At 41.8% G+C, this 25,850-nt stretch overlaps 1 protein-coding gene across 4 annotated transcripts in view; it reads right to left on the reverse strand.

Moving 5' to 3' along the window:
* Positions 1-1,855: 1,855 nt before the first annotated feature.
* LOC125771571 (uncharacterized) overlaps positions 1,856-25,850 on the reverse strand; it is a 56,882-nt gene continuing 32,887 nt past the window's right edge. For all 4 annotated transcript variants that reach the window (XM_049442307.1, XM_049442306.1, XM_049442304.1 and 1 more), the window contains exons 3-7: positions 9,326-9,552; positions 9,073-9,211; positions 6,740-6,951; positions 5,630-6,641; positions 1,856-5,340 (exon numbers count right to left, since the gene is read on the reverse strand). In XM_049442307.1, the coding sequence (XP_049298264.1) occupies positions 3,143-5,340; positions 5,630-6,641; positions 6,740-6,951; positions 9,073-9,211; positions 9,326-9,552 (3,788 nt within the window). In that variant the 3' untranslated portion in view covers positions 1,856-3,142. The remainder of the gene's footprint in view (positions 5,341-5,629; positions 6,642-6,739; positions 6,952-9,072; positions 9,212-9,325; positions 9,553-25,850) is intronic.

Consider the following 25,850-nt stretch of genomic DNA (forward strand, 5'->3'; position numbering starts at 1 on the left):
GCCACGACAGTTGAGACTTTCCCTCAAACTTCGGCTAAAGTCTGAAACACGACCCCCCCCACTCACGGTCACTCATCTGCGTGTCAATTTTTCGTACAAGGTGGTTCGGAGACTATGCAATGTGGCCTGAATTTGATTTTTTTTTACAATTACTATTAAATTGTAAGGAGGTTTTCGCATAGTGAAAAGTGATTTTTTCATCGAGGAACCAAGTTCCATACCCTGTTTGTGAAACCGTAAAATTTTCCTCATTTTTGGCCCAACTTTGCCCCATAGCTCCGCCGGTATCCAAGATATCGCCAAACTTTCTTCTGGCCATGGCTAGATTTCGTCCATGCACCACTAATCGCTACCATGTCTGTGGCCGGAGCTATTCGCGAAAGCTCCAACGGATCGCCAATCTTTGACCTGTGGTCGATAGATGGCACCAATTGCTACATTTTCTTCTTCGACGGCCATGCCCTCAGGTGTCTGTGTCTCGAAACATAATTAAAAAACACGCAACCGATTTCGAACCACCCTGCACGAAAAAAAGTCACTCAAATAAGTTCCCGTGAGTGGGGGGGGTCGTGTTTCAGACTTTAGCCCAAACTTCCTCAGTCACTCAATTCCCTCAAAAAGCGTCTCAAAACCAATGTTCCCGTGGCCGTTTGAGGTTTTCCTCAAATTTGGTCACACAAACAATCACTCATCTCGCCTCTCTTTTCGTCAGCGACAACAAACAGTGTTTGACAAATGCTACGTATTTCATATAATTGTAATCTTTGTTCGAAGGTGTTTTTTGATCAATTTAATGGAAAATATGGTCAATAAAAAATTGTTTTATGGAAAAGAAAGTATTTAAACATTTTATCAACCAAAAGAACGAGATTCAAGGTTAGTCTTTCGCATAAAAAGTTTAGTTTTGAAATTAAAACGTACACATAAATTGTGTCACACACTGTGCAACAAATGAACAATTTTCCCTCGCAAAAAACAAAAAAAAATAAAAACACTAATATGGTGTTAAATTATAATTAATGTTAATTTTAGTTCTTCAGTAGGTATTTGCATTAACAATGCCACAAGAAAAGTGTACTTTCATTGAAAAAAACCGCAAACAAAAATATGTTTTCTTTACATTCTGAACGGCAGAGGCATCGGAACTGTCAAAACGATTCCTCAAAAAAAGTCTCAAAAAGTTTTTGAGGTTTTTGTTGATCGGCCAGGTTTTCCTCAAAACGCAAATCCCTCAAAATCACTCATGAGTTCCTGAGGTTTTGAGTTCTGAGGGAATCCTCAACTGTCGTGGCCCCGCACCTATATATTTTAATGCGAATTTGTTGCATTAAGTTTCTTTTCACTCAAATAATGCTTTAAATTAAAAAAAGAATAAAAAATGAGAAAAAAAATTTCAAAAAATTTTCAACTCGAAAATTTCATAAGGGGTACCCCTTGCCATTTTTTTGAGAAATTTTGCAAAAAAAATTAAATTGATTTATTTTAATGCCAATTGGTTGCAATGAGTTTCTTTTCACTCAAATAATTCGTCTTAGGTTCTGGCCAATCGGATATCCACGAAGGTCCATAGCTAAATACTTGTTCGGGTTAACCCAGAAGAGATTTTGGCAATCGCCATCTTCCCCGCAAGAGGAGTCCACGTTTATTGAAGTCAGTTCCGCGACGCCATTCATACGTGACGAGAAGCTAGCGCAAAAGCTAGACTGTTCTTCGCGTAGTCAACTCAACGACGGCGTACCCCGAGATCCGACTTTGTTCCCGCAGCAACACCTATTCCATCTAGAGCCTTCAAGGAGCCATGATCTGGCACTGCTAGCAATAGTTGCCTTAATTACAATAATATACAATCATCACATTGGTTTATGTTACAAGTTTAATTTATTTAACGTTTTTAAACATTTACTTAAAATGTCGAACATTCTTAATGATTATTTTGCATACGCAGATATGAACAGTATTGATCGTTCTTCCTCCCCACACAACACACAGGGTATAATCTTTTATATTGCTGGTACTTTAGTTCTGATGCCGTATTGATGAGACTTGATACTTCTTGGTTGGTATGTGCATAATATTTGTTTTCTCCTTTCGTTACTAATGAAATTGCACTTTCGTTTGTTTTTTGTTTGTTTGTAGAAAATGTTGCTAAACCATCGGGCTAGCTCCGTTTGACCTCCAAATGCTGAACTTTAATGATGCTTTTTTCCTGCAAACAACGTTATTAGGTAGTGGTGATCATTCTGAAAATAACTACCATAATTATAATAAAACCTAACCTCTACTACTATAATATAATAACATAACTCTGTGTTTGTTTTTTTTTTTTAATTTTGCAGCATCTCTTACAAACGTGATTGAAATGGTGTGTAATGTGTAAAGATACTTCTTCCGTTCATCCTTTTTACCAGCCCGGTGTGGTGAGTTTCAAAACTTTTTACTAAGCTAAACCTAAACCACCGAACCGAAGTTTCTTCTGGTTGTTTCTACACCTATCTTCGATGTTTTTTATTTTGTCTCCCCTTTCTCGCAAATATAACTCTTAAGAAACACTAGCAAATACACTCATTTTACTCGATTGTGTTTGAAGGTAGTACACATCACCCCACTGGCTCAGCTTCTGATTGTTCTTTGTCCGGGATACAAAGGGGCGTACACACAATGCGTGTAGTTTCGAATTCAAACAAAAAGCGAGCCTACCATATATGTCTTAAAGTGCTCTTAATCCTATAAAAAACCGGATTCCCGGGTCGGATGATACAATATAAGTGATAATATGGCCAAACAAAATGTTAAGAACAAAGAGCAACAGCAACGTGTGTTGTAGTACAAAAGAAAGAAAGGAAGAAGAAAAAAAAACACACTAAATGGTACTATAATATGGTTCATGTTCCCGCTGTACCAATACTTGGTAGAAGCTTTTACAGACATCCTCCTTCATGGTGTGTAACAAAAAGATGGATTCATATGGTGGACGGTTAATCCGCTCTCTGGTAGTAATAGTTCTTCACATTCATACAAGTATAGATACAACAAATAAATTCTAAATTCACACACACACTCGCGCGCATACACACACACACACACACACGTACACTGGACGGATTTACTGCCCTGCAGGTGATGGAGAGAAGGGTCGTATCTACTAGAACTTGCCACTCGGATGCTTGGATTGGTTTTTAATTGAGGTTATGCTAACCGACATCTTACTATTGTTGACCAGATGATTGTTGTTGTTGTTGTTCATGATCGTACTGTTGCTGTTGCTGCGGTACAGTCCATTGGTGTGGCCACCATTTTGTGTGGTTGTTGGTGGTGGTGAACCACCGTTCATCTTGGAACCGTTCGAGCTGAACACCGGTATGCGGGATGGGCTGGCTTTGGTGCTGAGGTTACTCATCGAACCACCGGTAGCGGATGCGGACGGGGACAGATTGATCGATGGGATGGAGGTACGTCGGATCAGGACGGGGATTTCCGTTTTCGAGTTCGAACGCTCGAACGTGGACCGAATCTGATCGACACCGCGGGTGGGCGTTTTGTTCGTACTGGCCACCGGTGACGATTCGTACGGTGCCGTACTAAACTTAATTTCCGTATTGCGCGGTATCAGCGAACCACCGCCAGTACCGTGTTCGCTGGACATGCGCCGTTCGACCGGTATCCGGGACGGTGGTGTCGTTGGTTTCGCTTCCGGTTTCGGTGGTTTCTTCGTGACGATCGGTGGCTTACTAGCGATCACCGGCGGAGAAGAAGACGGGCCGGTTCCGTTCTGTTGCGGTGCTGGTAATCGTTCGGCGGCCGTTGGCGGTTCCGGTGCTTTCAGTGTGATTTCGGTCACGAATCCACCGCTCGTGCCGTTCGTCATGGGTCCACCGTTACTATCACGTCGGCTCAATGCAATCGAGCTGCGTTGGGGTGGTTGCGGTGGCTGTTCGGAAGGTGGAACACCATTAGCAAGCGGTATTTTCGCCGGAACCGGTTCGGTGGGTTCCACGTTGTGCTCCACCGTTACACTGTCCGACGCGAAATCCATCGGTGGTGGTGCATCCATCGGATCATCAAAATCGTCCAACGTTTGCAGACTAAAGTCGAGCTTTTCGTCGTCGATCATCACGATCGAGGATGGTTGTGATTCCGTCCCATTAGTACCGGCGTCCAGTGCTGTCGAGATGGTAACGATATTGTCAGCGGTGAGCGAAAACTTCGTTGTTCCCCCGTTCAGTGTAATTGGCCCGGTGGTCGGTATGATTCCATAATCCATCGAGGAAATATTAATGCTGCTAACGCCATTGGTTCCACTCGTAAAAACAGGCGACGGTTGACCACTTTCCGTACGATCACTTTCCACCGGATTGATCAACGTCAGACTGATCGGTTCACCGACATCCGATCGGCGCTCTGTTTGGCTTTCGATTTTAATCGTGCTTACCACACTTTCACCACCATCGGCCGAAATGAAGACGGACGGTGTGTTCTCTAGCTCTTCCTTCTGACCGAGCAGCTTCTTCAGTACGTCCGACTTTGGACGCTCAAGGCTACCGAACGGATAGCGGGACACTTTCACATCATCCGGTATGTTTGTGTCCGGTTCCTGTTCCGGCACAAAGTTCATACTGATCGTCGTCAGGGAAATGTGTTCTTCCCGATCGGTGTCGGGCAGGGTGCTAACCTCCGGACGAGTTTTCGGTGCTTCCGCCACAATGATCGCCTGATTGATCGTTGGCTTGTACGAGCTTAGCTCGGTGTATCCGTTCTGCTTTACCGTAACCAGTTCCTCTTGCTTTTCTTCCTCGGTAGCACTACCATCACCACCACCACCGCCGCTACCGTTCGAGAGCAGTTCACCGGAGTTGTACGCATCCTCGAGATTACCCCAAGCGGATGCACCCTTGAGACGGTGACGCTGCAACGAACTCAGCCCATCGTTTGTATCCTTCATAACACCGTCCAGTATAATCTCGGAAGACACTTTACGCTTCCGGCCACCATCGAGAGCCGTACCGGTCGGTTCACCACCAGCGGAACCATTCACGACCGTTACCACCGATGCGTCACCGGTTATTTCGAGACTTTGGGCACGTTCGAGTGTGTTGCTGTTTGTGGCGGTTTGGTTCGTTTTGCCAGTTGGTTCCAGCTTCGATAGATCGCCCAAGCTTGCTGTGCGACGGTTGGTTTCCTCCTGTTCGTCATCCATCCCCTCCATGCTGCTGTTATCCGGTGCAGGGCTCGGTGAACTACGATGGACAGTTATGTCGTCGGCGTTCAGTTCAATCTTATTGCCTTCGCGGCGTGGTGGCGTTGGAGGTTGGCGAATACGTTGCTCTTGTTCGACATCCGATTCTGTTGAAAAATAATGTAAATAGACACATAAGTCAAGGCTAGTGTTGTGCTGTAATGAATCGTTAGAGGCAGAGTCATTTTCATGGCTCTTCAGAGAGTCGAATCTCACGAATTCATGAATCTGCCAAGTGTTTTACGTAGCTCTAAGTTATTAATCACTGATTCATGAATCTTTAGATTCAGACGAAAGATTCAGATTCATTCGCTTTAAAGATCCATAAATCAGAATCAGATTCTCACAAAAACTACTTAACACGGGATTGATCTTTAAAGGCAACTGAATACGTACCATTATCAGCTGTACCCGGGCTGGTGGATCGCATCATAAGTTCGCTCTCCGTCAGCGATGATGACTTCTTGCGGTCACTCTTCGGTGTCGAGCTCGGTCCGGTCTCATGGAACTGCTCGATACCGTTGATACTGTCGATCGTACAGTTTAGCACCTCCTCGGCGAAGTTGTCGGAAAAGTTCATGCGTGGATGGACGGTGCGTGTGTCCGGCATATCGATACTACCGTTCAGCATCGTCCTGCTACCCTCAATGCTGCTCAGATTCGTATCCATCGTAACCGTGCTTTCGTCCAGTTCGGATTCATTCTGTAGTGGACGGAGCGGTGCTTTCGGTTTACGTTTTCCATCCTCGACCGTGCTGGATGTGACCACTGTTGTCGATTTACGATTGTCACGGGCAGCATTTGCTGCCTGCATCATGAAACTTGGCATCTCCTGCGGTATACCTGCCGCATCCCGACGAATACCGCTCGAAGTTAGGCTGTTCTGGCGCTGAAAGTCAGTCGGTTCCGGAGCCATCATCTGACCACCGACCACATCTGGCACTAGCTTGTGATCGGCCTTGGTACGTTTCTTTACCACCGGTGGTGATGGTGGTTGCGGTGTACTGCGGCTTTCTTCCTTCTTATCGTCCGATTCTTTCTTCTCAATATTGCTATTGTTTTCATTATCTGCCTGTATCTTCGTGGGGCTCTTGCTACCGAACAGCTTATCATTTACCGACGGTGGAAACACCCGGATACCGAACTTGTGGCCACTCTTCTTGCTGCCCGCCTCATCCGCCGCAGCACCCGATCCCTTCCGCTCAACATCGGTCGCGTGTTTCGTTTGGAACTTTTCTTCGATCATTTCTCGCATCTGCTGCTTGAAGGAGTGTTTTTTCGTTTCCCGCTCATTTTCCTTGTGTACCGTCGGGAGTGGTGATTTGCCCGGACTAGCGGCACGGTTGTCCATCTTTAGTGGAGATGCATCTTCACTCGGAAAGAGTTTCTTGCGCGAGTTGCGTTCAATCTGCAAGAAAAAAAAACAACAAACGAAAGATCATTCGCTGCACGTGTGCTGCGGCTGTGCATACCTTTAGGCGGGTTTTGGTGCCGCTTCTTGCTTACCGTGTTCAGATCCGACTGGCTGCTCGATCGGTACAGTGGATGCGTGAGGCTCTGATGGCCCGGCTTTGGGCTCTGGGTTTGTGGTAACACCGGTTTGGTGCCACTAACTAGCTCGAGCTGTACGTTGTACGGTGATGCGTAGCTCAGGATGGTCATCGCGTCCTCCTGGACGATGTGTCGAAAGTCTATCGTGATGCTTGTTATTCGATCACCTGAGAGAAGTAAAAAACAAGATTTTAGAATTACGGGTGAGAAAATATGATTTTTCAATTAAAGTAGAAATCAATTAACTCTAAATCGACTCAAATGTGAACTATTGATGTTTCATAAACACGCACTTGTTGCATTTTTTTATGATTAACCCATTGCAACACTTGTGGTAGCTTTAAACAGTCTTTTTTTAGAGAGTTAGTCTCGCGGGGGCTTTTTTGCTACGTATCCTACAGCAGTTTGTACACAAATCTAATCTTACTAGCGGCGGGAATATGCGCAGAGTACATTTTAATGTTTTTTCTTCTCTCTTTCTTTCTCTCTCTCTCTCTTGCTATTCTGTTAATTTGTTTCGTCTTGCGCAAACTTGACCGCTAGTCATGAAAACGCAACATCGTCCACGCTCTCCGGTGCGATTCCACCTGGTGCGACGAACAGAAAATAAACAGCATCAGTTCGAGGTCAACATTGAATGGTGGGTTAGCCGAAAAAGCAAAAAAAAATAAATAAAAACCCCCAACTCACTCACCATACATACCAAGAATTTTTTGGAACGGATAGGATTCGATTCGCTTAGTCGTGTGCACCACCGGGAGCGTGTGGACTTTTAGGCGACCGGTTTCGTAACCGCAAAATGACCACTTTACGATCGAATTAACGATCGACCATCGTTTGTGTGGTTAGTTGCGATCGGTTTTCCACTAGCGGAGGTTAGCGCTTTTCGGGTCAAAATTGGATTAGCTTTGATTGAGCGAGAGAAGGTTACGACCCGTGTATGAGCGCATTTGGTCGCCGGTGCACTTGCCGGTGGAACTGTCCTGTTCAGAATTGCTTTTTTGACAATGTACCGGTGTGGATTGGAACACTTGGTCTGTCGGGAGGTGCAATTAGTTACGGGGTCTGGAGTTAGCTAAAACGTGTGGACATGGTCGGGACCGGTTTCCGTTAAGTAAATGAACCAGATGCACATAATTAGCCGTGTGCTATCTCGCAAACAATCTTAATTTGTGGTGATTAAAATTCGACTAAACCGGGTGTCGGATTATTCGTGCTACTAATAACTGACAGTTCGAAAGGCGATTTGGCATAATTATTACTAAACAAATGACGTTTTAAAAAATAAATAGTTCCACAGAATATATTCCTTACAAAATATGCTCAATTGCATACACTTATATTTATCAGCAAAAGGAGATCTCCCTATTAACTGTGTCTCGATCAAGTCCCGATCACCACTTGCCGCTGTATTTATATGATAATGATAAACAGCGATTAAAAATATTCAATTTACAACCTCTCCAATTTTTTGTTCCTTTTTAAAAATGAGCAACGAAAAAATAATTAGTTCAAACCACTTATAACCTTAAGATAAGTATTGTCAATTGTGCGTACTAAGCCTCTTGCATAAGCTTGTCTGAAGCTCAGGTGGTGCGGGGACCATTTTAGCTGGCAAACACTTTAGCCTATTCACCCGACCCTAAAGCCAAAATAAAAAAGGCAACACGTAGGTTTAGATTACTCGACTCTGTCCTGCACTGCTCTCAACCGACCAGCCAACCTCATGTCTGACGTCAAAACCGCTTCGGTGTGGTAAGGGTAACGATAACGCAGCACCAGCGTTTTGGTAAACTAATATTAACTAAGCCAAATTCCATCCCGCGCGTATGCAACCAACGGTTGGTGGCTGTGGCTGTGTGTTGTCTTTTGCCGTCCACGCGCTATCGCATTTCCCAAACACAAAAGCATTACCCTCCACCGAATCGTGACCGCCTTTTCTTCTGGGCCGCGAGCATGGAAGTGTATAAGAGAGAAGTAAGTGCAAGGTGTGTAAGTAGATAAAGGGAAATATTTGACTATCGGTTTATCGGTGCTGTAGAACCAAACAACACAAGCGAGTAATTGTAAGTAATTAAAGATGTTCGTTTTTTCGTTTGTTTTTATGTGTTTAAGTTAAGGGTTTTAAGGTTATCAATTTGTTTTGCTCATGTTCTTTCTCTTTCTCTCTCTCTTTTTAGTTGCACATTATATGCACCTAGCATCCTACACTAGCGACGCATCCGGTCGTGATCCAATCCACCTAAAACGTATGATGTCACTGATTGCGTTATAATCGTCTCTCGTACCTGTATTTACGATACCAGCGGCCGGACCCTGGGGCATAACTTTCTTCACGAAGATGCCTTCCTTTAGCCCACCGTACACTTCCACACCGAGCCCGGTAAAGTCGGAACCGCGCAGCGAAACTAGCCGTGGTGTTGTCATCTGGTGAAATAGAGAGGAAAAAAAAAGACAAACCGTAATAAGCATTTTTTGTGTTTGTGCGTTGAAGATATTCTTCACATTCTTCCCAGCTCGGGGTCGGGAATCTTCACTCACATTCACGTAGCTGTCATCGACGGTTTTACGCTTTTCGATCGTGTTTTGCTTGTTGGAGGTCCAGCTTGGATCGAGCGGTGAACCGGTCTTGTTGGAGGTGCTACTGCTGATGCCATTCGGTGCACTGTTGGCCATCGCACCACCGTCCGTTTTGAATGCCGGGTTGTCGAACGCATATTCACCACCCTTTGCTGTCGCCTCCGGGTCATCCGTTACTAGCTGAGGATCTATGGGAAAGCAAAAATGAGGGAAGAAATAAAAAAAAGGCGAAGCGTTACAGCTAGCGTTTGAAGTGGTTTGCGATGCGAAATATAACGTTAATCTAATTAACACCCATTAGCCGGATACGATAAACGATTCTTCGTATTTCGAAATGAACACTCGTTGCATGGTTCCCCCCGGCAGGCGACCTAATCGGTGTTCATGCATACGTGGAAAATTGCCATTTGTTTTTTTTTTTGCTCCTTTGCCGTCCTTCCTATAAGACGAAAGTGGGAATAAATCCCGCACAAATTGTCGTAATTATCTCATTTGGTGAGGTTATTTGCCACTAGTTGGCATAAAACCACGCAGTAGCTTTCCAGGTGTATTGGTCACCTTTCCTAAAGGGCTTTTTTCGCACCATTTAATTACAGGAAGTTAAAGCACTAAAGGCGTACGGTGCGAGGCCACAAATAAAAAACGGAAGGCATGTCTGGTATGTGAGTATTTTGTCACGATGATCAATGAGTAATGTTATGATCGACAATACCAAAGCGAACCACTAATTTTAATCATCTTTAGGGTCGTGTTTTGTATTTTTTTTGTCCGCCAAAAAAGGTATCACTTTCAAAGGCATTAGTTTAATTTGATTTTACTTTTATATCAGTAGACCTTCGTTTTGTCCTAGAATAGCTCAACACATTTCAGGACGGATTATTTGCGATTGGAAAGCACCGAAATGGTTGATATACAGAAGCTGCCCAGATTAGTGTCGATCGATAGTGTTCGCGAACATTGGGTGTACCACTGTTTTCACTGCCGTTTCGCGTCTAGCCTGTGGCCAATCGTCGATTGCGTCTGTGGGACATTCCGCAAACATAAATGAAGCCGCGTTTCGATTGTAATGATTTTGTCTGAACCTTTCACTTCGACATGTTTCGATCATATTGGTTTATATGGTTTTTTGCCATTTGCTGCTGACCATAGGATGGCTTTTTGTCTCCCCCTCCCCACTATTGCCTGGGGTAAAAGTGGGTGGAAGTTTAGTTTTGCGTTTGATCTCTTTCCGAATCGTGCCTTCTGATCCTCCTGAATTGTAGAAGTCGGTGTTGCTCTTTGAAAAAAGAACATAATTGATTGATTTGATGCTTTGAGTATGTAACAATATAGAACTAAATACAATCGAACGTCTATTATTCGGGGAATTGGGGTGACTCATGCCGATTAATTCATTTGCACGAATAATCGGAACTACAGTTTCGTTTAATATACATTATTTAAAGTTGGAACATTTTTGAAAGATAAACATTTTGTTGTATTTGAAACTTTCTTTGTTTATTATAAAACAGTTTAATGATTTGAAAGCTCAAAAGAAAACAATCGGATTTTAACCGATTGTCGCTTTATCCGTGCTACTACGAAATGACAGTTCCTAGGGTTTGATTTTTGACATATTAACACTAGAACTACCGGACCAGTCAACAATAGTAAATTAAAATTGTTTTATCAATTTAATCAAATATCAATTTTAGATTTAATCAATTTGAAACTTGATTATTTTTATTTTGTTCTGCAAACTAATTCAAAATAATCCCTGTCAAATTATCTGGTACAAAATACTTCGGGGACTACCCCAATGTATGTAAAAAAAATAGTAAATGTTGTTTTTATCCGTGGTATCCTTTTCTATTTGGTAGAGCCCTGATGAACACTGATGAAAGGAATTCCACTGTATTGCTCTTCTCTCATACATAGCCTTCATTTATGTTAGCATAATTTATGAAATATTTATTTTTGAAAACTATACATAAATCATTGTTTCTCTTTTCATTTTCATATTTATAGAAATGCTAAAACCCGTACCGAAACTCTTTTTTGGCAACGTGCCTCAAGTTCATTATCCAACAAGCAACTTGCACACCGTTTCGCCACCGGTTACGGTCAAGTTCATGTGGAGCTTCCCACAATTGCTGTTCGGTTTTTTGCATTATCTGTTGTCCCGTAACGAAATTGCACATCGAATGCTTCACCTTACACCGTTGCACCGTTTCCGCTTGTTCTTTCCAAGTTTGTCCAACATCCCGGGAGTTGATTTACAGGTCTCGGCACCAAATTGAATCCTTCCTTTTCCCCGTTTCGGTTTCCATTATCGTGTGTTAAACGCGGTACGGAGAGAAAGAAAATGGGGGGCGGAAGTTCGGACAAGTGGAAAAATTGTCCATTTTTTTGTGTGCCATCCATCCACTTTGCACTTACGAGTACGATCAACGATGTTAATGCATGCAACAACAACCTTTTGTGTAGTGTTTGCTACCGTGGATGTAACCAAAAAAAAATCCCCCTTATGCCCAACATAAATCTGGTTTTGACATGCTGTGATCGTGTTGGGCAAAAGAAAAAAAGGTCTTCCCAAAAAATATAACCACCAGGGCACCGTTAGTTATTGCCAAAAATCACATGACTTTCCTAAAATTGAGAAATCACTTGTCTCAAAGGGTACAGCCCCCAACTCGATTTATGCATTTGATGTGGGGTTTCGTGCTGCTTGCAGAAAAGTAATTAGGACGATTGTGTCGCAATAAAAAACAATACGCGCACACACACACACACATCCACTTACAAAATTGCAACGGGTCCCCCCGGAGTGGATGATAACAATAATAACATGACAGAAATGGTGGCCAAATTATGCAGCAGGTACGTGCAGCTGATTGCACCAGGAGCAAGGTCCATCGGTGTCGGAAAACCGGTTCGCTTCACCCTCCCATCACCCATTGATCCATTGGGTGGAGGTTGATTGACTTCACCGGACTTGGTGCGGTACGACCGGTTCCGTTTCCCAACCCGTTTGTTTGGCCATTGTTTTTAGCTTCCTGCAAAATCGGATGCTGTCGATTGGGACCGAGTGAATGGTGAGGCAATGGGGTACGGCGATATATCGTACTGACCCATTTTCTTGTGTTTCTTCATTCTTCTGGCCATGTGGTGTCTCGTGTATATGTCTTTTTGTCCTTCGTTACGTTCCGTGGGTTTCTCGCTTTATCCCTCGTACAAGTCCTTCCCATAAAGACAATCGATCAAATGTCGATCAGTCGAAAAAAGGGCTCATGCAGTAAAACATTTTTTTAAAACACACTTTTTTACAACTTTTTTTGAATACCTCTTAAATTTATTTTAAAAATGTAAACAGCGTGCAAAAACCTGTAACCTCCTTGAATGGTTCAGTAGCAGCAAGATTTGCCCGTATTCTCCCGGTGGCGATGCGATCGCGTGAGGCGAAAGCATATGTAGAATGAAAGAAAAATTAATCCCTACAGGATGGTTTCCAAAAACAAAAAAAAGCAAACGAATGAAAGAAAATTCACAAAACACTCTGCACAACAAAAGGCAGATTGTTCAGCAGGTTGACAGGACGAGATGAGTGTATGTGTGTGGTGGATCGCTCGGGTATAAAGATCACCCCCTAAGGGGTAAGAAACTGATCGAAAGCATAATGAATTTAAAGAGCATGCAGTAAGGGAAAAAAAGACACGCAAAAATATAAGAAAGGCATACAATTTTAACCTGACAATGGCGTAATAAACAACCAAAAAAAAACCTGCAGTTCACAAAATGCCAATAACAATGAGAAGAAAATTATACACACAGAACCGAAACGGTCCATACAATATTCAGCGGAACGCGTTTCCCCATACACATTGTGTACATTCGGGCTGTGGCTTGATGCTGGCTACAGGATCATACAGAGAAACTGCTTTCCGTATCCCGCCAACGCTATTTTTACGGCACAAAGAATGAAAAATATTACAAAATACACACACGTACGCGCGTACGAAAAAAAAACTTGACTCAATCAACAGGATTCCTGTTTCAACATCCTGGTAGTACGGTCAAATAAACCTGAATCCTTCCTTGAAAAGAAAAAAAACAACCATCAGCAGAACGTAGAACGTTCCTACCTTACAAGCGGGGTTCGTCGCTTGCCGCGCCGTCACGGAATGATGAAATCTTTTGAATCACTTTTCCCGCATTCGGGCCGTAACGCATTGTTTCGATTGCAGTAGGAGCGGGGACCCAGGGTGCACACGAATAAATCCTGTTATACTCTTCCGAAAATGGAATGAAGCGGTGAAGATGTCGATCATGAACGAGCACGATGGTGGTGGTGTACGATCATGATCATTATCGCGACGAGGGTGAGAAGTAGAGAAAAAGTGACAGAAAACCATCGATGGATTTGTTTTCGTGCTTCGTTGAAGCTGGTGGTGGAATGGGACAAAGGGAATCATAACTATGCTTCGAACGTTCTGGCATCGAAACGCAATCGCAATCGGGTCGAAAGTCAATTCGAGGAGAACATGAAATATGACAATCGTTTACGCCGTGTTAATGCTGGTGCAAGGTGGGCTAGTTTGCTAGCAAACAGATATAGAGAAAAGAGAGAGAGAGAGAGAGAGAGAGAGAGAGAGAGAGACAGAAAGGGAAGGACAGGTGGAACTGTGGAAGCATAATGTAAACATCGACCCTTCCGCCCTTTCGGTGGAACGATGATGGAACAGACCAAACCCCCGGGGATCGATCCAACGATCAATCTCTCAAAGGGATGCATTTTCACCCTTGGCCAGTTTTCGGTCGGACAAACCTGTTTCCTTCGAATGCGATGCTATGTGCTATGTTTGGAATTCGTTTTTCGTGTGTGTGTGTTTTTTTTAATCAATTTTATTTCATTTTCTTCCATCGTTTCTTTTTTGCTTTTGCAACCACAACGCAGGTTCAAAGTATCGTTCAACGATCTACAACGGAACGGATCGCTTGTCAAAGATGTCCCAAAATGCATTACATAAAACGAATAGCGTGATGCTTTAGCATATTTATATTATTTTATCATTTTGATTATTCTTTTTAATGAGTAAAGGAATCACAGTTTTAATATGGAGATGTAAGAATAACATTTCTGTGAAATAAAAAAAAAATAGAGTGAGTGAACACTTTAACTCACTCACTATGAAGAGTTATAATACGTGAAAGAATCACAAGGGAGAAAAAAATCCCTAATTTAACTCAATTTCAACCTTGCTAGAAGACTAGTGAATATCTCACAAATGATCGGTCTGAGTGAGTTTCAAATCTCCGCAAAGAGTTCAATCACCGGTCTAACTCACTCTCTCACTCACTCATAAAGCAAGATTGATTTAAACCACCTTGAGTGAGTTGCAAATCTTCACGGATGTCTAATCTAACAAATTCTCATTTATGTTTCTCTTTCTCTCTGTCTCTTCCTGTCTCGTTCATGCATTTTACAACTCACAAATGACTTTCAGCTCTGTGAGTGAGTTACTGATCGATACGAGGAGTTACTCACTCTAATTTACTCACTCACTCATGAGTTTTATAACTCAAGAGTGATTTCAATTGCGACTAACTCTAGCGAGGAATGTAATTCCCAATTTAGCTCACTGATTTTTATTTAATCTGTGAGTGAATTAAATCGCTAATGATTTTTTTCATAGTGATTTAAGTTAGTTCCCTAGCGGGATTAAGCTAAATCATTTATTCTGATTCAGTACGCACACAGCACCCGATGCAACAGTGCGTGCAGCGTGAAACATTAATTTGGTCGGTGCAATATTAAGCGTTCAACTTTCGCTATCGTTTCCTCCTTTCCATGCACCATCTCCATCATTCTTCAGCACCAGTTCGAAAGCGTCCTATGATTTATATTTTTTTCCACCTTTTCTTTCTGGGACACTGTCACTTTCGCTCGGGTTTTGTGCTAATCGAGAAAAACTAAATCCACAAACCGAATCCAAGCGGGACGGGCCCCTGGCGAGGAAGAGGTTTTACTCTCATTAGTGGCCATCAGTCGCCCGATCGGTGGCCGAATCTCCGTTTGAACGAATTAGCTGGAGTTTGTGAGGGATATTGGTGGCGGGAATAATAGGATTTAATTTATTTTACTACCCTTTCTCATCTTGAACCTGTGGCTTCGAGAGTTATAACACACCCCGTCGAGAATAACTGCTGCTGCTGCGGCTACTAATTGTGCGTATCTTGATCCCAACACGAGAGCGGAAACGCACCACATGCCATTTGGATGCGAGAAATCAACCAACAGCAAAAAAAAATGAAGGTAAAAGTACAGACACAAACAGGTATCGAAAATTTCGGACCTATTTTCCCTTCGATTTTGCGATTACACTTTCGACGACCAGCAGTCGACCAGCGTTCGATTCGAAAAGCCCTTTTTTCGTGATTCCTTCGAGGGTTGAAACTACTTCCGGACCGGCATTCGACACTAATTCGTGTTATTAGGCAAAGTTGCTCGACTGTTTATGAAATGTTGTATGGACGGTCACAACGATACGGTAAGGGAGTCGAATCGTGGTGGAACCTTTGGTTAATGTAGTACATTCCAAAGTACTACACAGGATTCAATTTAACATGTTTACGGGGCTTAATCAGCGTGAGTCTAGTCAATTGTTATCGTGCATAAAACGCTTATAATATGTGTGCGGTTTGGACTCAAATCACGGACATATGTTTATTTAAAGGCTTGATGTTTCTGCTAGAAAACACTACTCTCGCAACACATAATGTTAACACGATGATTGGTAGTAGATTTATTGCTCGATCACGATCAAAGGCCCGTTTGGTGGATACGTTTCATAATTAGACCATTGCTGGTTTTGGTCTTTTGTTTCAACCCAAAACGCAACAACGCAAAAACCCCGTACGGTATATTGGAACCGTCAAATTAAACCATACGCAAACCAATTGTGTCTTTTTTTTGTTACACTTAAAAAATACGTTTTCTAGCTTAATTTTCATCGCCCATTATCGATGGAAAGCTTAAATGAAACGTTGTTTACGTATCGTAAAAATGTATCAAACAATCACATCTAATCAACCGGCTAACAAGCGGAAACAGTTACCATCGGTTTGGGAATTGTTTGCGTGCGAAAACGACGGAGACCCAGACGCAACTTGCACCCAGCATGGGGAAGGAAGGGGTTTCGGGGTGGGAAGGGAAAAATATCTGCAACACTTCTCAACCGTTTGCTTTGCTAATTTCACCAAACGGTGCCAAAATGGTGCCGCTTAATGGTTTCTGTCACGTGCGTCACGAATGATGGAAAGTAATGCTGATTTTTACTTCGTTTGTTGTTTTGCTTTAAGAAATGTGTAGCGTTTTTTTATTGTTTAACGTATTTTAATTAGGAAAATATTAAAATATTCGTCTTTTCTTAATTTCCGAAGCAAACAGAATTTTGTTTTTATTTAGAAATATTTGACAGATGATGCAATTATACTCTAAATATTTTATTCATTCGCAAGCAAAAACGCAAATATTCAATGTTCTGGTGTTCTTCGGGTGATCTTTACACTATGTTATAGTATTGGTGAAGATCTGTTTTGTTTCTAAAATTTAAATTCATATTTTTTTATATGAAATATTTTTTCACACTATAAAAAGTTAATGCATTCTCATGAAAATTTGTTTTTAAATGAATATTTGATGAAGTTTTCCTAAAAAAAAGATCTCAAAAATGAACTTATTTTCAAGTTTCTTTAAAGTATTGTTTTCCTCTTAAAAGGTTATAGTGTATTTGTTGTTTGAAGTATTTCCTTCGCGAAACTAAAAGAGATATTTCTATTTATTTTAAGGCAAAAAATCAATCCTTAGTAAAGGAAAAATAATTCTCATCAAAATACCGTTTATGGACCGTTTATACCGTTTAAAATTAAAATTATTTTAAAAAAATTCCTTTCTTGCCAAATAGCACCATTTTGTCCACCTGCTCTTCGTCTCATGGTTTAATCCTTCCATCGCGAAAAAACCGGTGGGCTCGACGCCTACTCGCTTAGGCTTTCGATCAAATCGTGGTTGTCAGAAGGGAGGGAGAGGGGTGGGACAGCCACACACGGGGGCAGCAAAACGGTGCGGAAGGAAAGTCGTAAAAAATTTACGCTACAAGAAACATAACCTAGTTTTCACAGTGGCACATGCGACTGTGGCGCATGCGGTGTGCTGTACCTCTGCATGTTGTCCTCCCAACCAGACCAGTTCGCAGGGAAAAGTAAGAGAATGAAGCAGCAGAAAAAAAGACGAAAAAAATGCATAGCACACGATCAAGGGCGGTAGCAGTTACTCACATCACCGTTCCATCGATCCGGTTTTTTTCTGTTCCTTCCTTTACCATTTTTCCCGATCGTCCGTTTTATCATCGTCATGCATCGTACCTGATTCTAATATGTACATTTCGTTTACTTTACTTGTGGCATCATCCGATGGGTGTTTACTTTTGAAGATGGTTTTGTGTGTTTATTTCTTTCTGCTACTTGCTGCATGTCAACGGAAGAAAAACTATGATCCTCGTCCCTAGGCAGGGAGTAACCCTGTAGATATATTACTGCTCTGGGTCCGCAGCTGATGTGATTGTGATGGCAAGCATCGAAGATAGAACTGGATCTTTGCCAACCAGTTATTATGCACCCGATGCCGATTGGAAGTTGCTCTAGGGTTGTCATGAATTTTGTAAGTCAAGTCGAATAATGGAGTTTTCGTTCAAATTCCTTTCAAGCTGTGTCAAGTGCGATGCGGTTTGATCAGCTGATGCGAAGGTGTTTGTGCCGTAGCTTTACCTATTAAAGCGAACGAGCATGGGAAAAAAGTAATACCAAGCAACTATTTTGACACGCAGGAATTTATTCAACCAGCACCGAAGCTGATGAAGGTTGACAGTTGAGGTTAGTCGCATGGCAAAGTTTCTCCACTGTCCACAGGTAAGCATTTCAATACGTTTAATGTGCGCATATCATCCATTTTTTGGCCCCTCTAAAAATGATGTATGTGAAATATTTTCACCTAAAAAAAAATAATGTTTCAATTATGAAACCACTAGAGAAAGCTTTTATTATCTACAAACGTTTATAAATGTGGCAGCCTAATTGAAACGGAGCTAATTTCAATTAATATATCCGCGGTCTGGTAGCAGTCATGACTTTGTAAAGGGGGAATCCATATTCAACGGGCTCGGAGAAACCATCGCAAGATATTTATCTCCGACGTGCATTCACCTGTGTGTCGGTGAATTATTAGCACTCGATCAAGCAAACCGATGATGCCGTTCGTTTAAAATAAATAAAAAAATACAACCACAACTACCGGCGGCTTTTCTGCTACTCCTTACAACGTGTGGTTCCGAGCCCAAAAAAAAGGTCCCGATGTCACGATTTACATCACAAGGCTCGTTACCGTTTTCACCGTTACCTCCAGGCACTAAACCGTGCCTGATTTGTTCCTTGTTTTTTTTTGCCCCCGTGTGTTCGATTTATGACTGAACGCGCTAATTGGTGCCGGTGCGTTTTCAACGCGTTTTAACAATTTATATGAATCAAACTGACATGCCCGCCACAGGTCAAATGGAGGTTGTGACTGTTGAGCGTCGAACGATTTGCGACTGGTGGCGTGTTGGATCGTATGTTGTAGTGATGGGTAAAATCCGGAGTTCGGGGTAATCCAACTCAGGGACGTTCCGGAGTTGACATTGGATTAACTCCGAACTATGAAGGATATTAACAATTCATCCACCCTTACTAAATAAATGAATTATTGGAAAGTTGTGAAAAACGTGGGAAATTTTCGATGAAAACTGTTTAAAGAAAATCATTGGGGAGAATGGAGTTTTCGAAACATTGATTCCTAATACCAATACCGATTGAAAATTATAGAAAGAACAAATTGAAATTTTGAAAAAACCAGAAGAAACCGATTTGATAGTGAAAAACTACAATTCGAAAAATCTCAACAAAAAAAATTTCATTACTTGGAAAATCTTAAAAACCTGGAAATGTCTTAAAAATTATACGAAAACACGTGGAAAAATGCAACAAAATATAAGGAAAATTACCTTAGAAAAACCTTAGAAAAACTAGGAAAACGGAATCAAACGAATTCGGTCGATAACGAATTTATCTCTTCCTTCGACTCCGGACTAATACAGAGTTGATCGCATGGTAAACTCCGGAATTGACTTACGATGAGTTGGATATATGATTCCATTCCACAGTTCCCATCACTACTATGTTGAATGAGAACCCTAACACCAGTGTGAGGAATGTGTATTTCTCACGCCACGCTGCGTTGATTTTGCAATCGTTTCAGCGACAAACTACAGCGCTAGCCGTTGAATTTGCGTACCGAATCAGAAAGCGAAAGATCGCAATCTATCATAGTTGATTTTGGATGCCGTATTCGTCACCACCGTACGGCATTGGTGTGCCATAGCTATGTTTGCCAGTTTCTCTTTCTCGGCAAACCCAACCCAACCCAAACACACGTGCACAGACGCACGTAGTTGAATGTCCTGGTGGCATTTTCTTAACCAAACGCTAACATTTGCATTGTCTTGGATGTAAATTTAGCATCGTCGAGCAGACAGAAATAGAACCAAAGTGCTCGCGAAAGCGTCAAATGTTCATTTCGTTCGGCCGATGTCGCGTTCGTCGCTTTGAGTCTTTCGTATTGCAGCGCATCGATCAATGATGGAAACGATCGCGCACACTGTTGTGCAGCACGAGTCACACCTTGCTTGTAATGTGCAGTGCATCGCACACAGTTTGCCCTCGGTGCACAACCCCTCGTATTTAGGAGGGTGTGCCCGGAACCGGCCATCACCAGTGGAAGAAAGTGCAGTAACCCGTGTAATTTCGTGAAACGTTTTTTTTTGCGCGCCAACCCCGACATGCATAAAACATTTCCACCGACAGAAATGTTTGTTGTTGTTTTCTTTCCCATCTTCCCCGTTCCTCCCCGGGGGGCGAAATTCTTCTTCACTTCCCTCCCCCTTTTAGTCATGGATTTTTGTTTCTTTCTATCTCTTACTCTCCCATTGGCTTTTTGTCTTCATCGCATCACAATCCCGTTTGACCTCGGGAGCCATAGGAAGACAAGGGTGGCGTCCCGCCATACGGCCCCGTGGGAGGGGAGAGAAACAAAGAAGGTAAAGTTGGTTGGAAATCGAAACTAAATGACCAAAAACTCTCACTTCTGGAATTCCATCGCGTTGCCAAAAAAGCTCGCACCCGGGTCCAAACCACACCGCGCCGTCTCTCGCCAGCGACGTCGCGAATGATTTTTAATTGGATTGGGAAACTGTTGTTTTCTTTTTCTTTTCTATTCCCTCCGCCCCTCGCATTTGTGTGCCTTGTTAGCCATGAAGTTCACGTAGAAACAATTGATGGTATGCGGGAGTTGTTTTTGTTGCTGTTGCTTTGAACCGAGTGTGAATAACAAAAAAAAAAGGTTGTCCCCGTGAGTGCATCCAGCACGAACCTTCCCGAACGATCAAGGTCACTCGCGTGAAATGGATCCGTTTTTGAGAATATCTAATAAGCTTTCGAATTAAAAAAAAGCAAGCGATTTTTTGGGGGAAAATATAGTATTTCACTAAATACCCGTCTTTAGCTTAGTTGCTTGGTTTGCCTCACACCAAGTACGACTTAGCCGAGGTTAGCCACGATAAGCGGAGCTCGTTGCGATGAACCACATTCACTTTCAACCGCACACGACTAGCTGGGGGAGGGCAAATGGCCGCGTGGGAGAACGTGCCGTGGCACACGATTAGTTTGTTGAACCTGAACCCCGGGGGAAAAGCAAAAGAAAAAAAACAAAAGTGCACAGTAGCACACGGAACGGGCCGGCAACAAGTCGCTCCAGGGAATGAAAGGATAGATAGACGAGAGAGAGAAACGTAGCTTAGTAAACGATGGAATTATGCTTTATTATGAAAGGGAATGAGAGAGAGAGAGGCAGAGAAATCGAAAGGTTTTTTTTATTTGTTAGCTGATTGCACTGACTGCTATTTTATGCAATGCAATTTTATATGCATGTGGCTTGGAAAAATGGTTCGGCTTTCGTGCGACCGTACATAATCACTTAACTTATCGATTATTGCTACTGCGAAGGGTCTTCGCGCGGGAGTCGGGGGCAGGAAATGAGCACACGCGATAAAATATGCGTTTGTTGCGTGATTTTGTTTATGGATGATGGGAGAGGTGTTTTTGTTTCTGGCCCTGGTGAAGCGTAAGCTGAGTTAACCGCTTTTGATCCGCTTATCTTCGGGAGTATCCCGGTCACTTACGTGTGTGGTGAGAAGTTCATCTGGTGTTAATAACGTATTAATCTCCGCTTGAAATGTTATGTGATTTTGAAAGTTTTTTTTATGCTAAGATTGTTTCTACGTGGATACTGAGCTACACTTTGCTTTAAAGCTGAAACTATCAGGTGTTTTATGCGTTTTTATTCATGATTGCTTAATAAATAACTTCGAAAAGTTGGATTATATTTTAATGTTTTTTTATGTCTTATTATGTAACCGATAAGAAAAAGTAGTTAAATTTTTAAAACAATAATAGTGTAATTTATAGAAATCGATCCAATCCCGATGGCTAATCTAGCAATTTTAGTGTGAAGGTGGGATACAAACTTAAAAAATCCCAAAAAAAAAATCTTTTATGTAATGTTGAAAAACTTTAACTATTGTATATAATATTTTTTTAAGAAAATATACACATTCTAGAGCACTTGGAAAAATAATTAAGTTAAATTTAAAGATTGTTTTTCTAAAAAAATATTACAAAACGATTTTTAAGTATGGCATAATAGAATAGAAAAAGGTATTTTAGTCTAGCTTGAATTGTAATAATTTAAATTTATAACAAACTGGTAGATATTTAACATTAAGAAAAGTAATTTTGAATGTTAATGTGACAATATTTTGACTAAAAAAAATCACGAAAAGCTCTCTTCAATTAAGTTAATTTCATTCGCTCCAAGTCCCGTTCGTCGCTTTGAGTCTTTCGAATCGTATCGAATCAAACAACGATAAAAACCCAGAAAAAATACAATTCCTTAAGATAACACAATCGTCGAGACAAAAACAAAGCACGCAGCAAATTGCAAATATTTTTCCTATCGCTTTTGAGCTTTTAATTTTCACCATCACAAGAGGTGACAGGTTCGATTTTATACTTGCTTTATCTGTACGATAATGTTGATACTTTTGTTTGTGAAAGCTTCAGCACAGCACCGGTCTGTGATTGCTACATTTTGCAATCGATCATCAGCATTGCGCTCGAACTCATCCACCTTTCACCTCCATTCGGGAAAGTCCACACTTACCTGGGAAGAAGAGAGCAAAACAAAACAAAAAGTAAGAAAAGGACGTTTAATGTCAACAATAATGTTTAGTAAATTCCAATTTTCTCTCTTCGCACGGTCGGGTAATTGCTGCCGCATTAAAAGAAGCAAAAAAAAAACAAAAACCCAGCAGCACGTGCCACTCAAGAATGATGCTGTGCCGGGAATGGGAGATTGCATACTAACATTAATCATAAATTTTTAAACCCCTAATGAGTGGTCTTCAGTAAAAAGGAGAGATGCGGGGAGTGTACAGACGGGGTTCAGCCGTGTACCAAATCGGAAATCGAGTTGCGGCTGGCCAATCAGGTCGAGTATCAACCGTATCATAAAGCAATAAACCACCTTTCTTCTTCTTCGATGCCTTTCCCTCGTCCAAAGAAAACGGTTCCTTTAAAAATTTCCCGCCATTTTCCTGGACCTGTTTCGCACACGCACACACAGTATGAACAATTTCTGCAACGTCCACTCACGACAGCAGGGGTGCTTGAACTCGGCGATCTGTCAGTTTTAGGACGAGTTTGGTCGAGTGTACTGTACGATTTTTTTATGATAGCAATGTGCCATTTACTAACAACAAGCACCCTGTGTCTGTGTGTAACAAGCACACACAATCACACACCCGTCTAGGTCGGTCGGTGGAAAAGGGGCAAATAAAATTATCCAAAACCATTAAAACGGAATCGGACCCGAAGCGCGGCCAAGTAAATACGGACCCACCGCACAGACGTTTGCCCCACCGAGCGGCACATATCTTCGCACCCCAGATTTTGGGGTGTTATTTAATTTTCCCTCACGCACGGATGCCAACCGAAAAGAAACCAAACAAACACACATTCCCGACCGCCGTTGCGAACTTATGGCGAAGCGCATTACCACACTTGAGATTCGCTGCCCCGTTTCCGGAACGTTAAGCACTTTTGTTTAATTGCCCCGACCGCCAGCTCTAATCAGTGCGCGTGTGGTGGCCCGGTCGCTCTACTTTGTAGGTCGTGGTCATGGCCATGACCGTTTCCAGCAGCCGCGCACGGTAGTGAAGATACGCGGGGTTTGGCTGCATGACCTAATTTGTGACTTCAAAAACAAACATGGTCCATTACGGTTGAAAGGATTCTTCGAGTGTTTGGTGCTGTGGGTCGTAGCACTGCCGTACCACGTACGGACCGCGAGAAATCAAGAGCAATCGTTGCCCCGTATTGGCTGGGTGATCCTGCTTGTCTGGAAGAAATTTACCTTGTCATTCTTTAGCCCACTCGTGCCATTCGTTTGACATAAGTACCCTAGCTGATGGGTACGATGACTAGGTTTTCTAAGTGGCATCTATCCTTTTCTTGTTTAATCCGCAGCAAAAAAGTGATCATTTAACAAACTTATAGAAACCCTAGCGTGTAGGCGAGACTTCCTTCTCAAAAAGCGAATCATTATGACATTTGGAATTCTACGAACATAAGAAATTCGCTTCAGGGTGTATCTTAACTTTCCCTTTCGTGCTAACCCCATCCGGATGCAATTTAGGCGAATACCTTTTCACCGATCGTAAACAAAAAAAAAGAAACAAGGTTACCTTCTTGTGAGTTTTGGCACGAAACTCCGCTCCCAAAATACATAAAACAAAGCTATATAAAATGACCTTTCGGCAAGAGACATTAAACCCCAAACCAGGCTGTGTTCCAATTAGTGTAGAAGATCCGTCTTTCTGAGAAATTCCAGGAATGATCCCACCAATAAAAGGTATTCACAAAATTGAACGAAATCCTGTGGCGAAAATGCGAATAGTTTGTTGGTTTTTTGTTGCGTATCACTGTATCATTCCTCGATAAACATCCATAAACTCCTGCTGCACCTCAATAAACCTTTATTTATGGATGTCAAACGTTTTTCAATCAATGTACTTAAGCTGCCCGATTCATCGGTTTATTCAACAGCTTCAGTGTCTGATGATGATCTTTTACCGCTCAAAAGATCAAACTGGTCGCAGCAAAAAAAAACGGCAACTCATCGTAACCATTTTAATACCGATTTTCGTTCGTAATTGCAATTGCTTAGCACCTTCGTTGAGTTTTATCACCTGCAATTGGCCGCCCCTTTTGGTAGGGGAGAAAGGATAGAGACGCATTGATCGGCAGGTTAATTTACACGTCCGTAAATCAGGGGGAAATAGGAAGCGAGAGGAATATGGTGGAAGAAATACAAAAACGAAACAAGATTGGGATCATTACACGGGAAAGGCACTCTCGATTTCACGCGAGGAAGTGGCAATTTTTATTCAAAGAAAAGCGCGTGGCATCAAAGATTGAGAGTATGATGGAGATTAGTTTGCAGATTAGATGCAGTTGATGAATTTTATATATGCAGAGTAAACCAATTTTCCTTTATATATATTAATCATTACAGTTGGTTAAGTATAGTTTTTTTGTTTAAATAAAAAAACTCATTTTAATTTCGATACATGCATGATACATGTAGGTCGATGGTTATGTTATGTCCGAGCGGAAAAAGAGACTCGCCGGAATTTATTTCCTCCTTTTATAATCTCTCTTAAAACTAATACTTACAATTATAAGAACTCACAAACTTAACGAACGAACTTATAAACTTAACGAAAACGCTATAGGCGCGACTACACTACAGATCCATTTGTTTACTTCTCCATAATTGAAGAAATGTTGCTCAGATAGGTCATGTTCCATCGATCGGAGCATCTGTGATCGTTTAGTTCGATTGTAGCAGCTCGTAGTATAACATATAAAGCTGATCCCACCAAAATAAACAACATTCGAAGTTCGAATTCGAAGTTCGAAGTTCGCTCCATGAAGTTTCGGCATGATTTATGCTTTATTCGGTCCAAATTTTTCCAAATTTTTCATGTTCATGGAAATTACTTTGTAAACACCTCAGCAAAATGACAGATAGTGAAAAAGAATTCCTGAAGATGACACTTCAAAATGGCGGTTTTGTCAGATTTTATTAAAGCAAAATGGAATTTTTAACGCTGCCTGTACTAAAACCGCACGAACTTATCTGAATAGGTCTGTTATCAACTCTATTTTCTATAATTATTACATTCTTCTTATATGTTTTTTATTCCATTATCTGAATTTTTTAAAATAATGTTGTTTTTTA

This window comes from Anopheles funestus, chromosome 3RL (assembly GCF_943734845.2).
Source record: "Anopheles funestus chromosome 3RL, idAnoFuneDA-416_04, whole genome shotgun sequence".
NCBI lineage: Eukaryota > Metazoa > Arthropoda > Insecta > Diptera > Culicidae > Anopheles > Anopheles funestus.